The sequence below is a fragment of the Enhydra lutris genome, unplaced genomic scaffold (genome assembly GCF_002288905.1).
Source record: "Enhydra lutris kenyoni isolate GAN:26980312 unplaced genomic scaffold, ASM228890v2 scaffoldscaffold30, whole genome shotgun sequence".
Classification (NCBI taxonomy): Eukaryota; Metazoa; Chordata; class Mammalia; order Carnivora; family Mustelidae; genus Enhydra; species Enhydra lutris.
In genome coordinates, this window is record NW_019154114.1 from 4678025 (window position 1) to 4696087 (window position 18063).

At 44.0% G+C, this 18063-nt stretch overlaps 1 protein-coding gene across 5 annotated transcripts in view; it reads right to left on the reverse strand.

The window, feature by feature from the left end:
• The window catches only part of LOC111152960 (glucose-fructose oxidoreductase domain containing 2), a 45446-nt gene that overhangs the window by 15044 nt on the left and 12339 nt on the right, over positions 1-18063 (reverse strand). For 2 of the 5 annotated variants that reach the window (XR_002640974.1, XM_022511717.1), the window contains exons 2-3: positions 6757-6871; positions 2556-2901 (exon numbers count right to left, since the gene is read on the reverse strand). Coding sequence is in view for 4 of the 5 variants with exons in the window: in XM_022511717.1 (XP_022367425.1) it covers positions 2556-2814 (259 nt within the window). In the remaining variant the exon portion in view is untranslated. Of the gene's footprint in view, positions 1-2555; positions 2902-6756; positions 6879-18063 lie in introns of those variants that run through there. The other 3 variants (XM_022511720.1, XM_022511718.1, XM_022511719.1) reach the window with 2 other exon arrangements.

The window sequence follows — 18063 nt, forward strand, 5'->3', positions numbered from 1 at the left end:
AAAAAAAAAAAAAAAATCCTTTAAAAAAAAAAAAAAGGAAAAAGGGGCACCTGGTTGGCTCAGTCGTTAGGCATCTGTCTTCAGCTCAGGTCATGGTCCTGGGGTCCTGGGATGGAGTTCCATGTCTGGCTCCCTGCTCAGCTGGAAGCCCGCTTCTCCCTCTCCCACTCCCCCTGCTTATGTTCCCCCCCTCGCTGTTCTCTCTGCCAAATAAATAAATAAAATCTTTAAAAAAAAAAATGAGGGCACCTGGGTGGCACAGTCGCTTAAATGTGGGATTCTTGATTTCAGCTCCAGTCATGATCTAATGGCTCATGAGATTGAGTCCTGTGTAGGGCTCCGTGCTCAGCAGGGAGTCTGTTTGGGATTCTGTCTCCCTCTGGCCCTTCCCCCACCCCCATGCTCTCCCATGCATGCTCTTTCTCTCTCTCAAATAAATGAACATATCTTTTTTTTTTTTTTAAGATTTTATTTACTTATTTGACAGAGAGAGAGAGAGAGAGATCACAAGTAGGCAGAGAGAGAGGGGAAGCGGACTCCCTGCTGAGCAGATTCCTGATGTGGGTCTCAATCCCAGGACCCTGAGATCATGATCTGAGCCAAAGGCAGAGGCTTAATCACCCACTTACCACTACTTAATCACCCAGGTACCCCAATAAATGAACAAATCTTAAAAACAAAATGGTGAAAGGACACAGGGAGTGAACTTAATGGTTATAATATGCTCAGCAACTCCTCTGGGGTTTGAGTGGGCAGTACCTGAAGGGAGGTCCAGCTAGAATGAGCTCTCCGAGACCCACCAACCTGGCCCTGGGACTGCGTGCCTACAACAGAGCAAGGACTCTCATTCACACCCTTATCTCCTACGACAGAGATGCAGAGAGAGAAGACAGAGAACAGTTGACGCAGGTTCACCAAGGGCTGAAACAGAAGATCCCAGAAGTCTCTGGTCATCCCTGTCCTTCCTGTTTATATGAAAAGCAAGTCCAGCATTTTCCTGTACCACAAACCAGAAAACACAGGCCTTTGGCCAAAGAACCCTGGAGTTTCCTCTTTCTTCCTATGTAGCTTGGCAATAGTTTCTGGGGGGACCCTAAATTCTAAGAAGACTGAGAGCCTCTACTACTCTGCCTCTGGATACACCTGGCTTCACCAGCCTGCATTCATGCCATGGGGATGGCAAGCAATCAAACGGCCACGGTAGCTTGATCCCCTGGCACTAGCCGTCTGTTAAAGGGTTGGCTTAGGCTGACTTCTAAACTAAATCTGAAAGCCGTTACCTGCCCTCCTAAGAATCTAGTGTCTAACTCTTGTCACACATCCTTAGACAATGCTCTCTGAAAAAGACAAACCATCTACAATATTTGGCCAAAATGTACATGCCCCCAAATTAACCATCAGACTCACGTTCTTGCAAACTCCAATGACCATTTATCTTTACCAACACACTGGGCCAGAGATGCCAGACATTCTTTTCTCCTCAGAACAAGGGGGACAAGTAGCAGAGGCTCGGATTCTCCACCATGGTAGTGGCCAGGAGGAGGGGTCAAGCCTCATGGCATACAAGCCCCTGGGCCCCGAGATCACTGACTGCATTAGAGAAATATTTTGTTCTTACCACTTTACATAATACAACTTCTCTGTCAATTAATTATATGTTACTTGAATTGTGACCCAAGTCTTTTCTCATCTACTTTGTAATGTATGTGATCTCTAGTCTCTTCAGTTGAACTGTACAATCTGAAGGCAGGCAGGGCTCTGATTCAACACTGCTCTGAATGTATAGAAAGACATCAGGACAGTGCCTGGCATAGAGAAGGCAGTGTTAAAAAAAAAAAAAAAAAAAGTAACTGCTGGATAAATATTTACTGGCTTGTTTTCCTATTCAATTAGATTCTGATTTACATAAGAAAAAGAGAAAAAAAGTCACCTACAGTTGACAGGGAAGAGTAGCCCAAAAGCAATTGCAGGAGAACAGCTCAGGAAGCCCTGCCCTGTCTACTCCTTCCCAAGGAGGCAGAGATGTGAGCAGACAGTCCTGTGGACCCTGTCAGAGAGCCTCCCTGCCTTCCCACACACAAGATTGCAAAATGTGGCAGGAAGGGTGTGCACTTGATCTAGGGAAGGACTGACAAAACATGGGAAATGGCAGCCTTGCTACACACCTTCCTGTCCTCTCTGAGGTGCTCTGTGCCACGGAAATGGAAGAACAAACACATCAGTTACAATCCGTTTCCTACTGCCCAAATCTTTGAACTCTGACTTCAAACAGGCCAACCTGACATTGCACGAAAAGTCTGTGTGCTGCCACGGCGAGTACCACATTGCACGGCATATAATAATCTCCAGCCCCTGTGAGGGGCCAACTCTTAAAGCGTTTGCTTCATTTTTGTTCAGGGAGTTACTTATGGAGGTGAGGAAGGCTGGAGCATTTCTTCCCACAGCTGTAGCACGCCCCCAGTGGGCCCCCCCCCAGCATAGAGGAGAGCAGTGACATACGAGGACCACCCAGAGGGAGACACAACCTGCCCTTGCTACGGCCTGACTGTCCATACCTAGAGCCTTCACAGATATCTGCCGCGTCAGTGGAGGGGGGATATTGATGCACACAAGATCCACGTCTTGATGCAGCAAGACATCATCAGTCCGGCTGGTGTAGAAGGTGATGTTCATCTCCTCGGCAAGCTGCTTTGCCTCCTCCTCAGTCTTCCCCCACAGGGCCTCCACGGTGAACCCTTCTGCCCTCAGCAGTGGGACCAGAACCCGGGCGGAGCTGCCGGTCCCAAACACGCCCACTCCTGGGAGCATCTTCATGCCGGTTTCTCTGTTCACCAGCTCATCTCCTCACAAGAGCCTCCAGCATGAATACGAACTTCCCACAGTCCTGGTCAAACATGGCTCCTGGAACAGCAAGCATTATACTGGCTATTAGTGGACGGCACCCTCAGCTGAGGCTACCTTCTGGACTTATTCGGAAGCAACAAGTTCTCTGCCACAAAAGCACAAATGAAACACTGCTCTAGAATGAAAAGCTGCAAACCTTTTCCCATAGAGACTTAAGGATATCAGCAATATCCATCTACTGGCAGAAGGAAGAATGAAAAATGAGGAAAGTTGAGTTCAAATCTCTCTTCTGTTCTGTTTCTTTATGTTTTGTGTTTTGTGTGACTCTGGTCTAATCATTTATCCATCAGGGCCATAACTGTAAAAGTTCATGAAGCTATGATATTATACTGGGAAAGGAAAAGATGGGAAACAAAAACCAGTACAAGCTGGAAGAGAACTACCTAGGCACTACACAGATTATAACTTAAAAATTTATGGTAGCATAGGAAAGTATTCATTATAAACAAAAAATAACAACAACAACAACAAATGATTTCAACTACCAAACTGGCAACAACAAGTTTAACATGTTATTTTTCGTATAAAGACATTTTTTATAAAGACTCCACCACTGGGGCGCCTGGGTGACTCAGTTTTTAAGTGTCTGCCTTCCCCTCAGGTCATGATCCTGGGGTCCTGGGATCGAGCCCCAAGTCGGGCTACTTGTTCAGCAGAGAGTCTGCTTCTCCCCCCATCCCTCTGCCACTCTCCCTAGCTTGTGCGCGCGCGCTCTCTCTAATAAATAAATAAATAAAATCTTAAAAAAAAAAAAAAAAAGGAAAGAACAAAACTAAACAAAAGTCTGGACACCGAGGAGGGCATGTGATGTAATGTGCACTGGGTATTGAGTCTCAGGCCTGTACCTCTGAAGCCAATAATACAGTATATGTTAATTAACTGAATTTAAACGAAAAAAGTTTTTAAAACTTAACAACAAAACAAAACAACAACAACAAACCTAAAGAAAAGTCATCCTGGAAACCAAGATGAGATTTGGGTGTGCTCAGGGTACCTGGTTTCCCCCCATAGCAGCCCATCTACTAACCCAGTGGTCCCAACTCTGGCTGTGTATTAGGTACTGATAACTCCAGACCCACTGAGTCAGAGTAGAGGGATGAGGCTGTGTCACTATCAATTTCTTTTCAAGTTAAATTCTTTTTTTGTGACAAAATACACATAAAATTTACCATCTTAACCACTTGTAAGTGTACAGGTTCAGTGATATGAAGTACGCTCATATTGTGCAACCGTTAACCACCATCTACCTCCAAAACTCTCCATCTTGCAAAACTGAAACTCTGTACCCATTAAACTCCTCATCCCAATCCCTCTCGTCAGCCCTGGCAACCACCATTCTACTTTCTTGTTGTTTTAAAAGTATATCTATATTACTCTAGGTACTTTGCAGAAGGGGAATCATACAGTATTTGTCTTTTTGTGGTTGGCTTATTTCACTTAGTGTAACGTCCTCCAAGTTCATCTATGTTGAAGCATGTGTCAGAATTTCCTCCCCTTTTAAGATCAAATAATATTCCATTCCATGTATATACCATATTTTGCTTATCTATTCATCTGTACACAGACATTTGGGCTGCTCCCATGTTTTGGCTATTGGAAATAATGTTACTATGAACATGGGTGTTTGAATCTCTCGTCAGGACCACCCCCCGCCCCAAGACTCTGCTTTCAATTCTTCTGGGTTTATACCGGGATATATAATTGCTAGATCATATGGTAGATTCTTAATATATTTTTTAAGATTTTATTTGTTTATTTGACAGAGAGAGAGATCACGAGTAAGCAGAGAGGCAGGCAGAGAGAGAGGGGGAAGCAGGCTCCTTGCTGAGCAGAGAGCCCGATGCGGGACTCGATCCCAGGACCCTGAGATCATGACCTGAGCCGAAAGCAGAGGCTTAACCTACTGAGCCACCCAGGTGTGCCAGATTTTTAATATTTTTTAAAAAATATTTTATTTGTCAGAGAGAGATCAAGCGTGCACAAGCAGGGGGAGCAGCAGGCAGAGGGAGAAGCAGGCTCCCTGCGGAGCAGGGACCCTGATGTGGGATTCCATCCCAGGACCCTGGGATCATGACCTGAGCTGAAGGCAGATGCTTAATCAACTGAGCCACAGAGGCACCCCCCTATAGTAGATTTTTAATTTTTTGAGGAACCACCAAACTGTTTTCCACTGGGTCTGTACCATATACTTTATTTTATTTTTTAAAGGTTTTATTTATTTATTTGACAGAGATCACAAGTAGGCAGAGAGGCAGGCAGAGAGAGAGACGGAGGTGCGGTGGGGGCGGGGGGTGGGGAGCAGGCTCCCTGCTGAGCAGAGAGGCCGATGAAGGGCTTGATCCCAGGACCCTGGGATCATGACCTGAGCTGAAGGCAAATGCTTAACTAAGTCTCCCAGGTGCCCCTGCTGTTTGATGCTACTGTAAACAGAACTGTTTTCTTTCTCTTTCTTTCTCTCTCTCTTTTTTTTTTAAGATTTTATTTATTTATTTGACAGAGAGAGACACAGTGAGAGAGGGAACACAAGCAGGGGGAGTGGGAGAGGGGGAAGCAGGCTTCCCACCAAGCAGGGAGCCAGATGTGGGGCTCGATCCCAGGACCCTAGGATCATGACCTGAGCTAAAGGCAGAGTTAACCCACTGAGCCACCCAGGCACCCCCTTTTTTTTTTTTTTTTTTTTAAGATTTATTCATTTATTTTAGAGAGAGAGAGAGAGCGAGTGTGTGCAGGAGGAGGGACAGAGGGAGAGATGGGGAGAGAAACAGAATGACCACTGAGCGAGGATGTTAGGCTTGATCTGACAATACCGAGTTCATGACCTGAGCTGAAATCATGAGTTAGATGCTCAACCGACTGAGCCACTCAGGTACCTCTGGAATTGTTTTCTTAATTTCATATTCAGGTTGATCATCTCTTTTGCTTCTAGTGTAGATACAAATGTACTATGTAAACTACATGTCTATCCTAGGGGTTGGTTTGCCAGTACAGCCTGCTTGGCCCTACCTGAAGGATACCTGTGCTTTTGTGAACCAATGAAATAAGTATGACTTGGGCTGCCTCTAACTCCAGATCCCTATCAGCCTCCTGGCCTTGTGTCTCTACTCTCTGGGACTGTAGATCTTGGCTTGCCCCCTGCACTCTACTGTTGGGTTTCATTTCAGTCATCATTCTTTCTAATAATGATGAATAATGTCTATAGACTCTCAGCTGTTTTTTTCCACTTTGCTGATAAATCTGCCCTTACAGACTTCCTGTATGGCTAAAAACAGGTCACAAAGTATCTTTTATAATCATCATGTCCTGGACTTCTTGAGCTATAGTGGTCACCTTCTGCATTTGCAGTTTTGTTTTTGCTTTGTTGTTGTTTTGGCTACTTACATATGATTAATATCCTGGGAGCTTGAAGTTTCTGCATAAGTTTTGTGGGTCATTAATTACCAACAGCTTTAAGGGCCAGAGGAGTGACACAACCACTATAAACAAGGACATCCATGTTCTCTCTAAATTCATGCCCAGGGCAAACTTCCTCCTCTCTCCCATCTCATTTCTCTATGCTCTAGTTATATTTGGGTGTATGTATGCATTGGTGGCTTAAAATAACAGAATGGATTAGAAGACAATTTAATAACCTCTGTTTTACTGACAGTGACTTAAAGGGTAGCTTCACCAACACCCATAAACGGGCATCAGCTGGCCTCTGAGGAAGCCAGATGGCATGAAGCTAGGCAGGCTTGATCACTAGGTATTTCCTGTTCAAGCAGGCAGAGCTGGTTTCCCTTATTTCAGTGACTACCCTTTCTAACCTCTAAAACTTCCCTACTCCCTGCCTTTAACATCCTTATATATATATACCTTTTGGGTCCTCCAGAGATCTCCATCAAGTCAGCCCTGCCGACACATGCACTCTAATCACCACACGCTGATCAGGAATGAAGGGTGGAAAGTGACCTGACAGGACTTTGCAAGGCTGTGGGGAAGACAGCACAGAGGTGAGATGCATGGAATCTACAATCACTTTGCCTGGCTCAAGTCCCGGCTCTACCACTTATCAGCTAGGTAACCTCAGGTAAGTTTTTAAATCATCGCCCTTCTGTTTCCTCAACTGTAAAATGGGACAGTTAAATCTACCTGATAGGGGAGTTAAAGATTAAATGAGTTAATATTTGTGAAGCTTTTATAACAGGGCCTGGCCCATAGTTAAGTCTCTGCATACCTCATTTTAGAAAAGATTTCTCCAACTTCAAAAGTCGTGTAGGGGGCGCCTGGGTGGCTCAGTGGGTTAAGCCGCTGCCTTCGGCTCGGGTCGTGATCTCAGGGTCCTGGGATCGAGTCCCGCATCGGGCTCTCTGCTCAGCAGGGAGCCTGCTTCCCTCTCTCTCTCTCTCTGCCTGCCTCTCTGTTTACTTGTGATCTCTCTCTGTCAAATAAATAAATAAAATCTTAAAAAAAAAACAAAAAAAAAAAACAAAAAAAACCCCACAAAAGTCGTGTAGGAACATAAAGAATATTCTGAGCTAAAATGCAGTAAAGTACGACAGTGGAACATACGGTACATCTAAGTCCACACAATCCCGTTCTGCAGATGACGATACAGAAGCTCAGAGAGGCTAGGTAACCTTTCTAGGGTTCTGCAGCTGGCTGTATGTGACCGAACGGCCATAACCAGCTGTGAAACCCTGGGCAGGTTACTTAGCTTCCCTGACCCTCTGCAAAAACACAAGTTTTGTATGTGTGGAACAACTCTTCTTTCATTCTTTTGTGCTAAAAAATGAGCCAGGAAAGTTCATTCTGTTGTCTGGCTTGGCAAGTGCTCGCCTCAGATCCACCACTCAAACCAGTGCTGATTGTTCATACATCACGCCTTTATTGAGGGCCCAATGGGAAGGCTGTGGAGACAAAAGAATGAAAAACAGCCCAGATTTTGGGGGCAAAAAGTCAGAAAGGTGTGCAGGAGCCAGAGCTGGTGGCACCAAGCACTAACCTTAGGAATTTGGGCTTTCATAGGTGGGTATGCTTAAATGCTGGTGTGCCCCACCTTCCCCACCTGATCTCCTCTTGGCCCTGCTCTCTCAGGAGTCATAAGGCCAATTTCTAAGGCTCTATGCTATGGGTTCACCCAATGGGAAGCACCAGGAGGGGATCAGAGAGCAGGAAGAGAGATAAATGGATGGAAGGATGAACTTATTTATTCTCTGCCTTCTCTCTACCAGGATGTGGTTCTGGCAGGGCCTGTGTTCCTTGACAGGGTCACAGTACCTACTAAGGACCCCTCTCCTATAGCAATAGCTTTTACTGGTTCTGGTATCCGTACCCTCTTCCCACTGTGCTGGAGGCGGTAACAATGACTACTAGCGGTAGCCAGTTCCTGGGTGCCCCACCATCCCTTGTAGGTTTGTTTCCTTCGCTGCTCACACCACTGTAAAAAACCCCTTCATTAAAGGCTTTTCAGTGAACCCTTTTAGTGTGCTGCCTGGACTCTAACATAGTAAGCAATTAAGAACCACTCAAATTTTTTAACGTGAATTAGGTGGAAAAGAGTTTAACAGACTGTAGACAAAAAGTCAGTTAGGTACAAGTAAAAGATAAGGAGGGTTTGATGGAGGGAATGAAATGGAGCAGACTGTGTGCATTTGTCAAAACACTCAGAACTGTAAGAAGAGACTCCCCACCACGGAGGGCAAATCCAATCTGACCCCCCTGGAACACAGTCACATCCATTCCTTTATCTATGGCTACTTTTGTAATACAACAGCAAAAAGTAGATGACACATCAATCAAACAGCCCACAAAAATAAAAGATATTTACCATCTGGCCCTTTACAGAAAACGTTTGCCAATTCCTGCCATATCCCATGGGTTATGAAGCTAGGAGCTCCAAGTGACAAAATATAGTCATGAAGGTAGCCAGGATTATGATAAAAAGAACATCCTACCTCATTGTGTGTGTGAGGAGTCACAGATTCTGGGAATTAGTGCACAACGTCAGAGAGGTCATTTATTCCGTAAGCAGCCTGAATAGGAGTCAGATCCTGGGAAGAAGGTATCTATGAATCCTTTCCTACCAGATGCAACACACAGAACAAAAACTTGTATTTCTCAACCTCTCTTGCAAAAAAGATGTATCTTAAGAAGATAAATATAGGGAGTGCCTGGGTGGCTCAGTGGGTTAAAGCCTCTGCCTTCAGCTCAGGTCATGATCCCAGGGTCCTGGGATCGAGCCACACATCGGGCTCTCTGCTCAGCAGGGAGCCTCCTTCCCCCCACTCCTGCCTTCCTCTCTGCCTACTTGTGATTTCTGTCTGTCAAATAAACAAATCAAATCTTAAAAAAAAAAAAAAGATAAATATAGGAAGAAGGCACCATCTGGTAGAGCTTCTGGTAATGTTTTTTAAAGGAGGTAATCAATCTCCACTGACAGGGGGTATTTTCTCTCTTTCTATCTGAAATGCAGACAGTGTGGCTGGAGTTGCCATAGTCAGATGACCACCAGGAGGCAACCTGAGGATGGAACACAATTTCCTGCAGACATTGGCACAGAGATGGTGAATCACCCTCAAGGAACTCCCAGACAGTCATGTAAAGACATTTGTTACTCACTATAGGTATCTGTCATTCAGTATAGGTAGAGCAACAGAAATCTGTGTGTGGCACAGAGAACAGCCATCCTTAACAGGTCCACAGGTAGTGTGCAAGCAGGAAAAGGCTTCCTGGAAGAGAGGATGTAACAGGTCCAAGGTGGTCAGAAAGACAAGAGGTCACTCGACCTCTCCAACACATCCAACGACAAGACCCTCCCTTTATTGTCGGCTTGCTTCTGTTCTGGGACCATTTCAGTCAGAAAACTACTCTGTAGATGGATCTGAAGTCATTGGTCTTTTTTACATTGTGGAATTACCTGTGATGATTCTTTTTTTTTCTTTTATAAGATTTATTTCAGAGAAAGAGCGAGTGAGCACGAGTGGGAGGGGCAGAAGGAGAGGAAGACAGTCTTAAACACACTCCAAACTCTAGCATGGAGCCTGACTTGGGGCTCAATTTCACCACCATGAGAATTATGACCTGAGCCGAAATCAACAGTTAGGACACTTAACCCACTGAGTGACTCCGGCACATCTATCTGTGATTTTTTTTTTTGTTTGTTTTTGTTTAAAGATTTTTATTTATTTGACAGCGAGACAGCAAGTGCACAAGCAGTGGGAGCAGCTGGCAGAGGGAGAGGCAGGCTCCTCGCTGAGCAGGGAGCCCAATGCGGGGCTCGATTCCAGGACCCTGGGACCAAGACCTAAGCTGAAGGCCGACACTCAACCGACAGAGCCATCCAGGCACCCCTATCTGTGATGTTTCTAATGAAACTTTTCTATTTCCTTTACACTTCCTAGGTGGTCATAGGTCGTTTGCACAATGGCCACAATAACTACCTTTTTTTCATGCCATCAGATAGTGAATCACCTCACAATGACTCTGGACTTACTGCTCTGGCCAATGGCATAAGAGCAAAAACCAAGAGGTTTGAAAAATACATGTGTGTGAAGGTTTGCTCTCTTACTGCTCTTGGGTTCTCTTGGGCCATCGCTATGTGAATAAGCCTAGGCCATCCTTCTGGATCACAAGAGACATGTGACCAAAGTCATCCTCACTGCCCCATCTGACACAAAGCCAACTGCCAGTTATATGAGTGAGACCACCCCCAGGCCATCCAGTTCCAGCTGAGCAGACCCAGACCAGAACTACCACCCAGATTCCCCAAAGAATCATGAGAAAATCAAACCAGTACATTGTAAACCTTTAACTTACACAGGGTTATATGTCAATTACATCCCCATAAACCTGGGGAGAAAAGAATCATGAGAAATACTTGTTTTAAGCTACTAAATTGTGATGTTTGTTGTAACTGTTTGTTATACAGCAAAGCTTACTGATACACTCCTTTACAGACAGAACTCCATAATTCCCTCAGGTCTTCCTCATACTCTCTATCAGAAGAGTAGCCAAAATCAAGGCTGCTCTGGTTTGCCCACTCTCGGGTTTATCAACAATCCCCTGAAATAAGACCCCCCAGAACTAAATGCCATATCCTGAGCATACCCTGCCTTGGCCTTCTTCCTCTGGTTACTATACTCCTATTATGCAGTTTGCCTTCATTATAGACTTTGGACAGCCATGGCATCCTGACACACAGTACGATCTTTCACATGGCCTAATAAATACTCTGTACTTGTGTCATCAGGTTTTTATAATTTCTAATTGTGGTTAAGTACATATTAACATAAAATTTACCATCTTAACCATTTTTAAATGTACACTTCAGTGGCACTAAGATCATTCATATTGTTGCACAACCATCCTCACCATCCATCTGCCCAACTCTTTTTACCTTGTAAAACTCAAACTCTGGATCCATTAGACAACACCCGATACCCCTCAACCCCCAGCAACCACCAGTCTACTTTGCCTCTAAGAGTCTGACTCTCTAGGTAGACTATCTCATATAACTGGAATCACATAATACCATACTTTTGTGACTGGCTTATTTTACCTAGTATCAGGTCTTCAAGGGTCACCCATGTTGTAGCATGTGTCAAAACTTCCTTCCCTATTAAGGCTGAATAACATTCCATTGTACATAGACATCACAGTTTGCTTGTCCATTCATCCGTCCATGGACACTTGGGTTGCTTCACATCTTAACCACTGCGAATGATGTTGTTATGCACATGGGTGTACAAATTAGTTTTTTTGAATCAAAGTTTAAAATTTTCCTCTAATAAATGTCATTTAACTTGGGCACTTATTTACCAGTTGAGATCTTTTTGAATATTTATTAACTATTTGTACCAACTTTCTATCAGTTACAAACTTGATCAGCACGCTATGTCTTCAAGCCAAAATACTAACTTAAAATATTATATTGTTACCAAATGCACATACAAAGAGTCTGAACTGCCCAAATCTCAAGGCCAGCAGCCAACTGTTCATAGGTTAGGCACCCAGCACGATGAGTCATCAATAAATTGTTAGATAATGTCCTTTATAACCCATATACCTTTCAGTGTTCACCAGTTGTCTTTCCCTGTGTCCAGAGGCCATTTGTTTAATAAAATGTTCTAGTACTTCTCTGAGGAATCATCACTATCAGGCTTACCTTTGACAGCTGGGACAAATATTGCACGTCGCCCATCTTGGGGCATCTCCCTTTGCTTCATAATGCCTCAAGATTTTACTGAGAGTATATGGGGCTATAGCATGGTCACCTGCTAGTTTTCTCAGACCACAGTGATATAATTCAGATGGATCAGGAGAACAAAACTGTTCTGAGAACTGAGTATTCTACCTTCCCTGACCCTGCTTTTTCCAGCTAGGTTCCTCTCCCAACCCCACAGCTAGGTCTTTGATAAAAGGAGGAATATAATAGAGGTATTGAGTAGTTAATGTTTTCGCTGTCAGATTATTCTCTATTTATCCTAAGTACCTCCTGGTATATTTTTAAGAATTCTTTCGGGGGTGCCTGGGTGGCTCAGTTGTTGAGCGTCTCCCTTTGGCTTGGGTCATAATCTCTGGGTCCTGGGATCGAGCCCCAAATTGGGCTCCCTCCTCAGCGGGGAGCCTCCTTCTCCCTCTCCCACTCCCCCTGCTTGTGCTCCCTCTCTCGCTGTCTGTCAAGCGAATAAATAAAATCTTAAAAAAAGGGGCGCCTGGGTGGCTCAGTGGGTTAAGCTGCTGCCTTCGGCTCAGGTCATGATCTCAGGGTCCTGGGATCGAGCCCCGCATCGGGCTCTCTGCTCGGCAAGGAGCCTGCTTCCTCCTCTCTCTCTCTGCCTGCCTCTCTGCCTGCTTGTGATCTCTGTCTGTCAAATAAATAAATTAAAAAAAAATTATTAAAAAAAAATCTTAAAAAAAATTTTTTTTTAATTAACTGCAGGTTTTTTCAAGTGTCATTACTTGTTCTGAGATTGCGTCTCCCTGATCCTATTAGAAGCATCCAGCTCTTTAGAAGCTTGCAGATGGATAGAGTGTGGGTGGTTCCAGCCAAGCTGTTTAAAAATGTATCTTAATAGTTTGCCCTGTAACTATTCTTTTTTAAATTACAAATTATGCTTTCTATTTTTCAGCGCCAGGTTTCAAAAAGAGCCATTAGGGATTTCTATAGACAAAGTTACTGCCTTGTAATACTATCTCTACCCTCCAAGTCACACAAATGCAGTCAAATGATTTTCAGCTGAAGTTTTTTTGTTTTTTGTTTTTGTTTTTTTGTTTGTTTGTTTGTTTTTAAAGATTTTACTTATTTGACAGAAAGAGAAAGAGAGCACATAAGCAGGGGGAAAGGCAGACAGGGAGAGAGAAGCAGAGGGAGCAGAGAGCCTGATGTGGGGCTCCATCCCAGGACTCTGGGAGCATGACCTGAGCTGAAGGCAGACACTTAGCCAACTAAGCCATTCAAGCACCCCTCAGCTAAAGTATTAAATCATTAGTTCAATGGGGGAAAGGAAACTCCTAAAGAAATGGGTGTTTACAAAGTTTCTAGAAAAACATATCAGAACATATATATATATTTTTTAATTATTTATTTATTTGACAGGGGTCACAAGTAGGCAGAGAGAGAGGAGGAAGCAGGCTCCCCGCTGAGCAGAGAGCCTGATGTGGGGCTCGATCCCAAGACCTTGGGATCATGACTGAGCTGAAGGCAGAGGCTTCAAACCACTGAGCCACCCAGGTGCCCTTCAGAACATATTTTTAAGACCAAGAGTCAGGTATGGATTTCTTGAACAGGATATAAAAAGCATAATCCACCAATAAGTTGTATTTCAAACTGAAAAAAAAATTCTGTTCATACAAAGACACCATTAGACAAAATGAACAGGTAAGCCAGAGACTAGGAAAAAATACTTGTCAAATATATACTGTATGTAACAAAGAACTTGTATGCAGCAGGACTCCTACAAAACAACAATAAAAAATGAACAACCCAAACTTTTAAATATGTTAAAAGACTGGGGCACCTGGGTGGCTCAGTCAGTGGGGCGTCTGCCTTCAGCTCATGTCATGATCCCAGGGTCCTTGCTCAGCAGGGAGCCTGCTTCTCCCTCTCCCTGCCATTCCCTTGACTGTGAGCTCTCTAGTGTGCACACTCTGTCAAAAAAATAAATAGAATCTTTTGGGTTTTTTTTAAGATTTTAATTTTATTTATTTTGAGAAAGCGACCACAAACAGGTGGAGGAGAGATGGAGAGGGAGAAGCAGACTCCCCACTCAACAGGGAGCCCCATGTGGGACTCAATCCCAGGATGCTGGGAACATGACCCAAGCCGAGGGCAGATGCTCAGCCAACTGAGCCATCCAGGTGCCCCAATAAATAAAATCTTTAAAAAATAATAATAATATAAAAATGTTAGAAGACTTAAATAGTCTCAATACCAAAGATATAGGCATGGGTAACAAGCACATGAAAAGGCATTCCATGTCATTAGTCATTAGGGACACGCACATCAAAGCCACACTGAGATAACACACTAACGGCAAAAATAAAACAAAAGAGTGATAACATCAAAGTCTGGAGAGGATATGGAACAAAGGGAACTGTCATACATTGTAGGTGGAGGTGTAAGACAGTACAATCAATCACTTTGGAAAACTGTCAGTTTCATATCAAGTCAAACATATATTAACCCGTGACACAGCAACTCTACTTGTTGATATTTATCCAAGAAAACAAAAACATATGTCCATAAAAATGAATATAAAATGTTCACAGCAACCTTATTCATCATAGTCCCAAACTGGAAACAGACCCAAACGTTTATCAATAGGTGAACAGATAAACAAGTTATGGTATAGTCATTCAATGAAACAGAGTAAAGCAATAAAAATGAATGAACTATGAATACAAGCAACAACATCTATGAATCTTAAAAATCTGCTGAGTAAGGGGCACCTGGGTGGCTCAGTTGGTTAAGCAACTGCCTTCAGCTCAGGTCATGATCCTGGAGTCCGGGGATCGAGTCCCACATCAGGCTCCTGCTAGGCAGAGAGTCTACTTCTCTCTCTGACCCTCCCCCTTCTCATGAGCGCGCTCTCTCTCTCTCAAAAAAATAAAATATTAAAAAAAAAAACATGTTGAGTGAAAGATGCCAGGCATACATACATACCAAGAATCCCACCATACTATAGGATTCCGTTCATCTGAAGTATAGGAAAAGGCAAACCTTATTTATAGTGATAGTAGTCAGAAGGTGTTAGTGGTGGTGACTGAAGTGGTGGTGGGGGTACAGGACTGACTGGAAAGAGGCACAAGGAAACATTCTAGAGTGATGGAAACATTCCGCATTCTGTGTTACCTTGTGCTTACATGGTGACACAACTGTAACAACTAAGCAAACTGAACACTTCAGATCTGTACATTAATAGTAAGTAAATTATACTTCCATTTTTAACCACCATAAGTTGTTGTGTTTAAGAACACAGACCAAGGGGCGCCTGGGTGGCTCAGTGGGTCAAGCCTCTGCCTTCAGGTCAGGTCATGATCTCAGGGTCCTGGGATCGAGCCCCACATCTGGCTCTCTGCTCAGCAGGGAGCCTGCCTCCCCCCGCCCTCTGCCTGCCTCTCTGCCTACTTGTGATCTCTGTCTGTCAAATAAATAAATAAAAACTCTTAAAAAAAACACAGAACAAGCTTTTCACATCTTTAAGACTCAGGCTCGTAATCAAACAAAATGGATTTATGTGAATTAAAAGTCTCTTTTCTCAAGAACAACATAAAAACCTTGTCAACTTTTGGAGATGTCAACAGTATAGAGACAATGTCTGCAGCCAAGAGCATAAGTTTTCTGAGGAATTAACTTCAAGCTAAGGTCAATGATCTAGTCAGTCTGAGCATTTCCTAAGGGTTTCTGAAGAGAGCCCTTTCCTCGCCCCCCCTTTTTAAAAAGATTTTACTTATTTACTTGACAGAGACCCAGCGAGAGAGGGAATACAAGCAGGGGGAGTGGCAGAGTTCGGAGAAGCAGGCTTCCCGGCCAAGCGGGGAGCCCGATGCGGGGCTTGATACCATGACCTGAGCCGGAGGCAGACAACTTAACAACTGAGCCACCCAGTCTCCCCGAAGATGGCACTTTCCACTAACCAATGTCAAACTGGGCAAACTGCAGAGCTGCAGGTGTTAGGTAAATAAGTCCTCTCCACTCACGAACAACTCACACTAGGGAAGGGAAGGCTCAAAAGGAATTCTGTATTTCTTTAGGCAAGTAATGTTAATAATGGCTCTAAGTAAGAAATGATGTGTAACAGTTTGTGGTTATAGCTGTATAAGTTGGGCAATAAGACTTGGCACACAACAAGAGTTAGAAGCCTTCACTCAGTGCCCACCCCCACCACTCCCCAGAACCAGCTCCACACCTGGAGTCCCCCAGCACAAGCAGCCGCCCCAAGCTGTGCATCCTTAGGGCATCCCTCCCTCCTCTAAGACAACTCTACAGACTGCCACAGACCTCTGACCCTTGAGACATTCCAAAGGGCCAGTATCAAGAGGCTAGATTTTTCTGCAGATGAATTTTTCCAGTAATTGTATCTTCATATAAAATATGCTAAGGGGCACGTGGGTGGCTCAGTGGGTTAAGTGTCCAACTCTCAATTCTGGCTTGTGTCATGATATCAGGGTGGTGAGATCGAGCCCCACATAGGGTTCCATGCTCTCACAGAGTCTGCTTGAGATTCTCTTTCTCCCTCCGCCCCTCCTGCCAATCGCATGCTCTCTAGCCCTCTCTAAAGATAAATAAATAAATACACACACACACACACACACACACACACACACACACACTTTTTTTTTTTTTAAAAGCACTGTGGCCAGAGGGAGTCCAGGGCCCTCAACCTAATTTTTAAAAAAATTTTTAGCAGAGGGAGAGGGAGAAGCAGGCTCCCTGTGAGGTGGGGCTTGATCCCACAACTCAGGATCATGACCCTGAGCTGAAAGCAGACACCTAACCAACTGAGCCACCCAGGTGCCCCTAAAAACCAAGTGGTAATTGGCAGACACTCCTTACCTAACAATATTTCTTCAGTATAAAATGGGTCCAGGGGTACCTGGCTGGCTCAGGCAGTAGAGCATGTGACTCTTGACCTCGGGTCTTGAATTCAAGCCCCAAGACAGGCACAGAGCTTACATCAAAAAAGCAGGGATGCCTGGGTAGCTCAGTGGTTAAGTGTCTGCCTCTGGCTCCGGTCACGATCCCAGGGTCCTGGGATCAAGCCCCTCATCAGGCTCCCTGCTGAGCAGGGAGCCTGCTTCTCCCTCTCCAGTTCCCCCATGACTTATGTTCCCTCTCTTGCTATCTCTCTCTGTCATAAATAAATAAATAATCTTTTTTTAAAGATTATTTATTTATTTATTTGAAAGAGAGAGAGAGAGAGAGAGATCACAACTAGGCAGAGAGGCAGGCAGAGAGAGAGGGGAAAGCAGGCTACCTGCTGAGCAGAGAGCCTGATGCGGGGTTCAATCCCAGGACCCTGAGATCATGACCTGAGCCAAAGGCAGAGGCTTAATCCACTGAGCCACCCAGGTGCCCCAATAAATAAAAAATCTTAAAAAAAAAAAACAAACCAAAAACTGTATACAAAAAGGTAAAAAATAAAATTGAACAGGTCCAAAGGAAGTAGAAGTGTAAAACATTCAAAACCTCAAACTGCAATTGTGCAACTATCTTATGCTATGTATTCAAGGCATCATGGCCAACAACCCAACAGTACGGGTCATAAATACTTCAGCTACCTGGTATTTGTCAAATACTATTAAAATGTTGCAACATCCAAGGGCCAATTTTCATCCTTATCCCACTTTGATGCTGACAGCAGCAGCATCTGATACAGCATGTTCGAGTCTCTTTGAAACACTCTTTAACTTCCAGAACACAAATTTCTCCTGCTATTCTCTCTGGCTACTTCTCAATCCACTCTGCTAGCGTCTCCTGATAATGACTGTGGTAACCATGATGATCCTAGTCAGTCTCATGGCTTAAATATATATACTGTCTATTTTCTGAGGACTCCCAAAGGTTTTAGCAAGTCCTCTTTCTTAAGCTTCAGACTTGTATAAGCAACTGCCTATCAGATACTTCTACTTGGATTTTTTTTTTTTTTAAGTAGGCTCCAAACCCAAACGCAGGGCTTG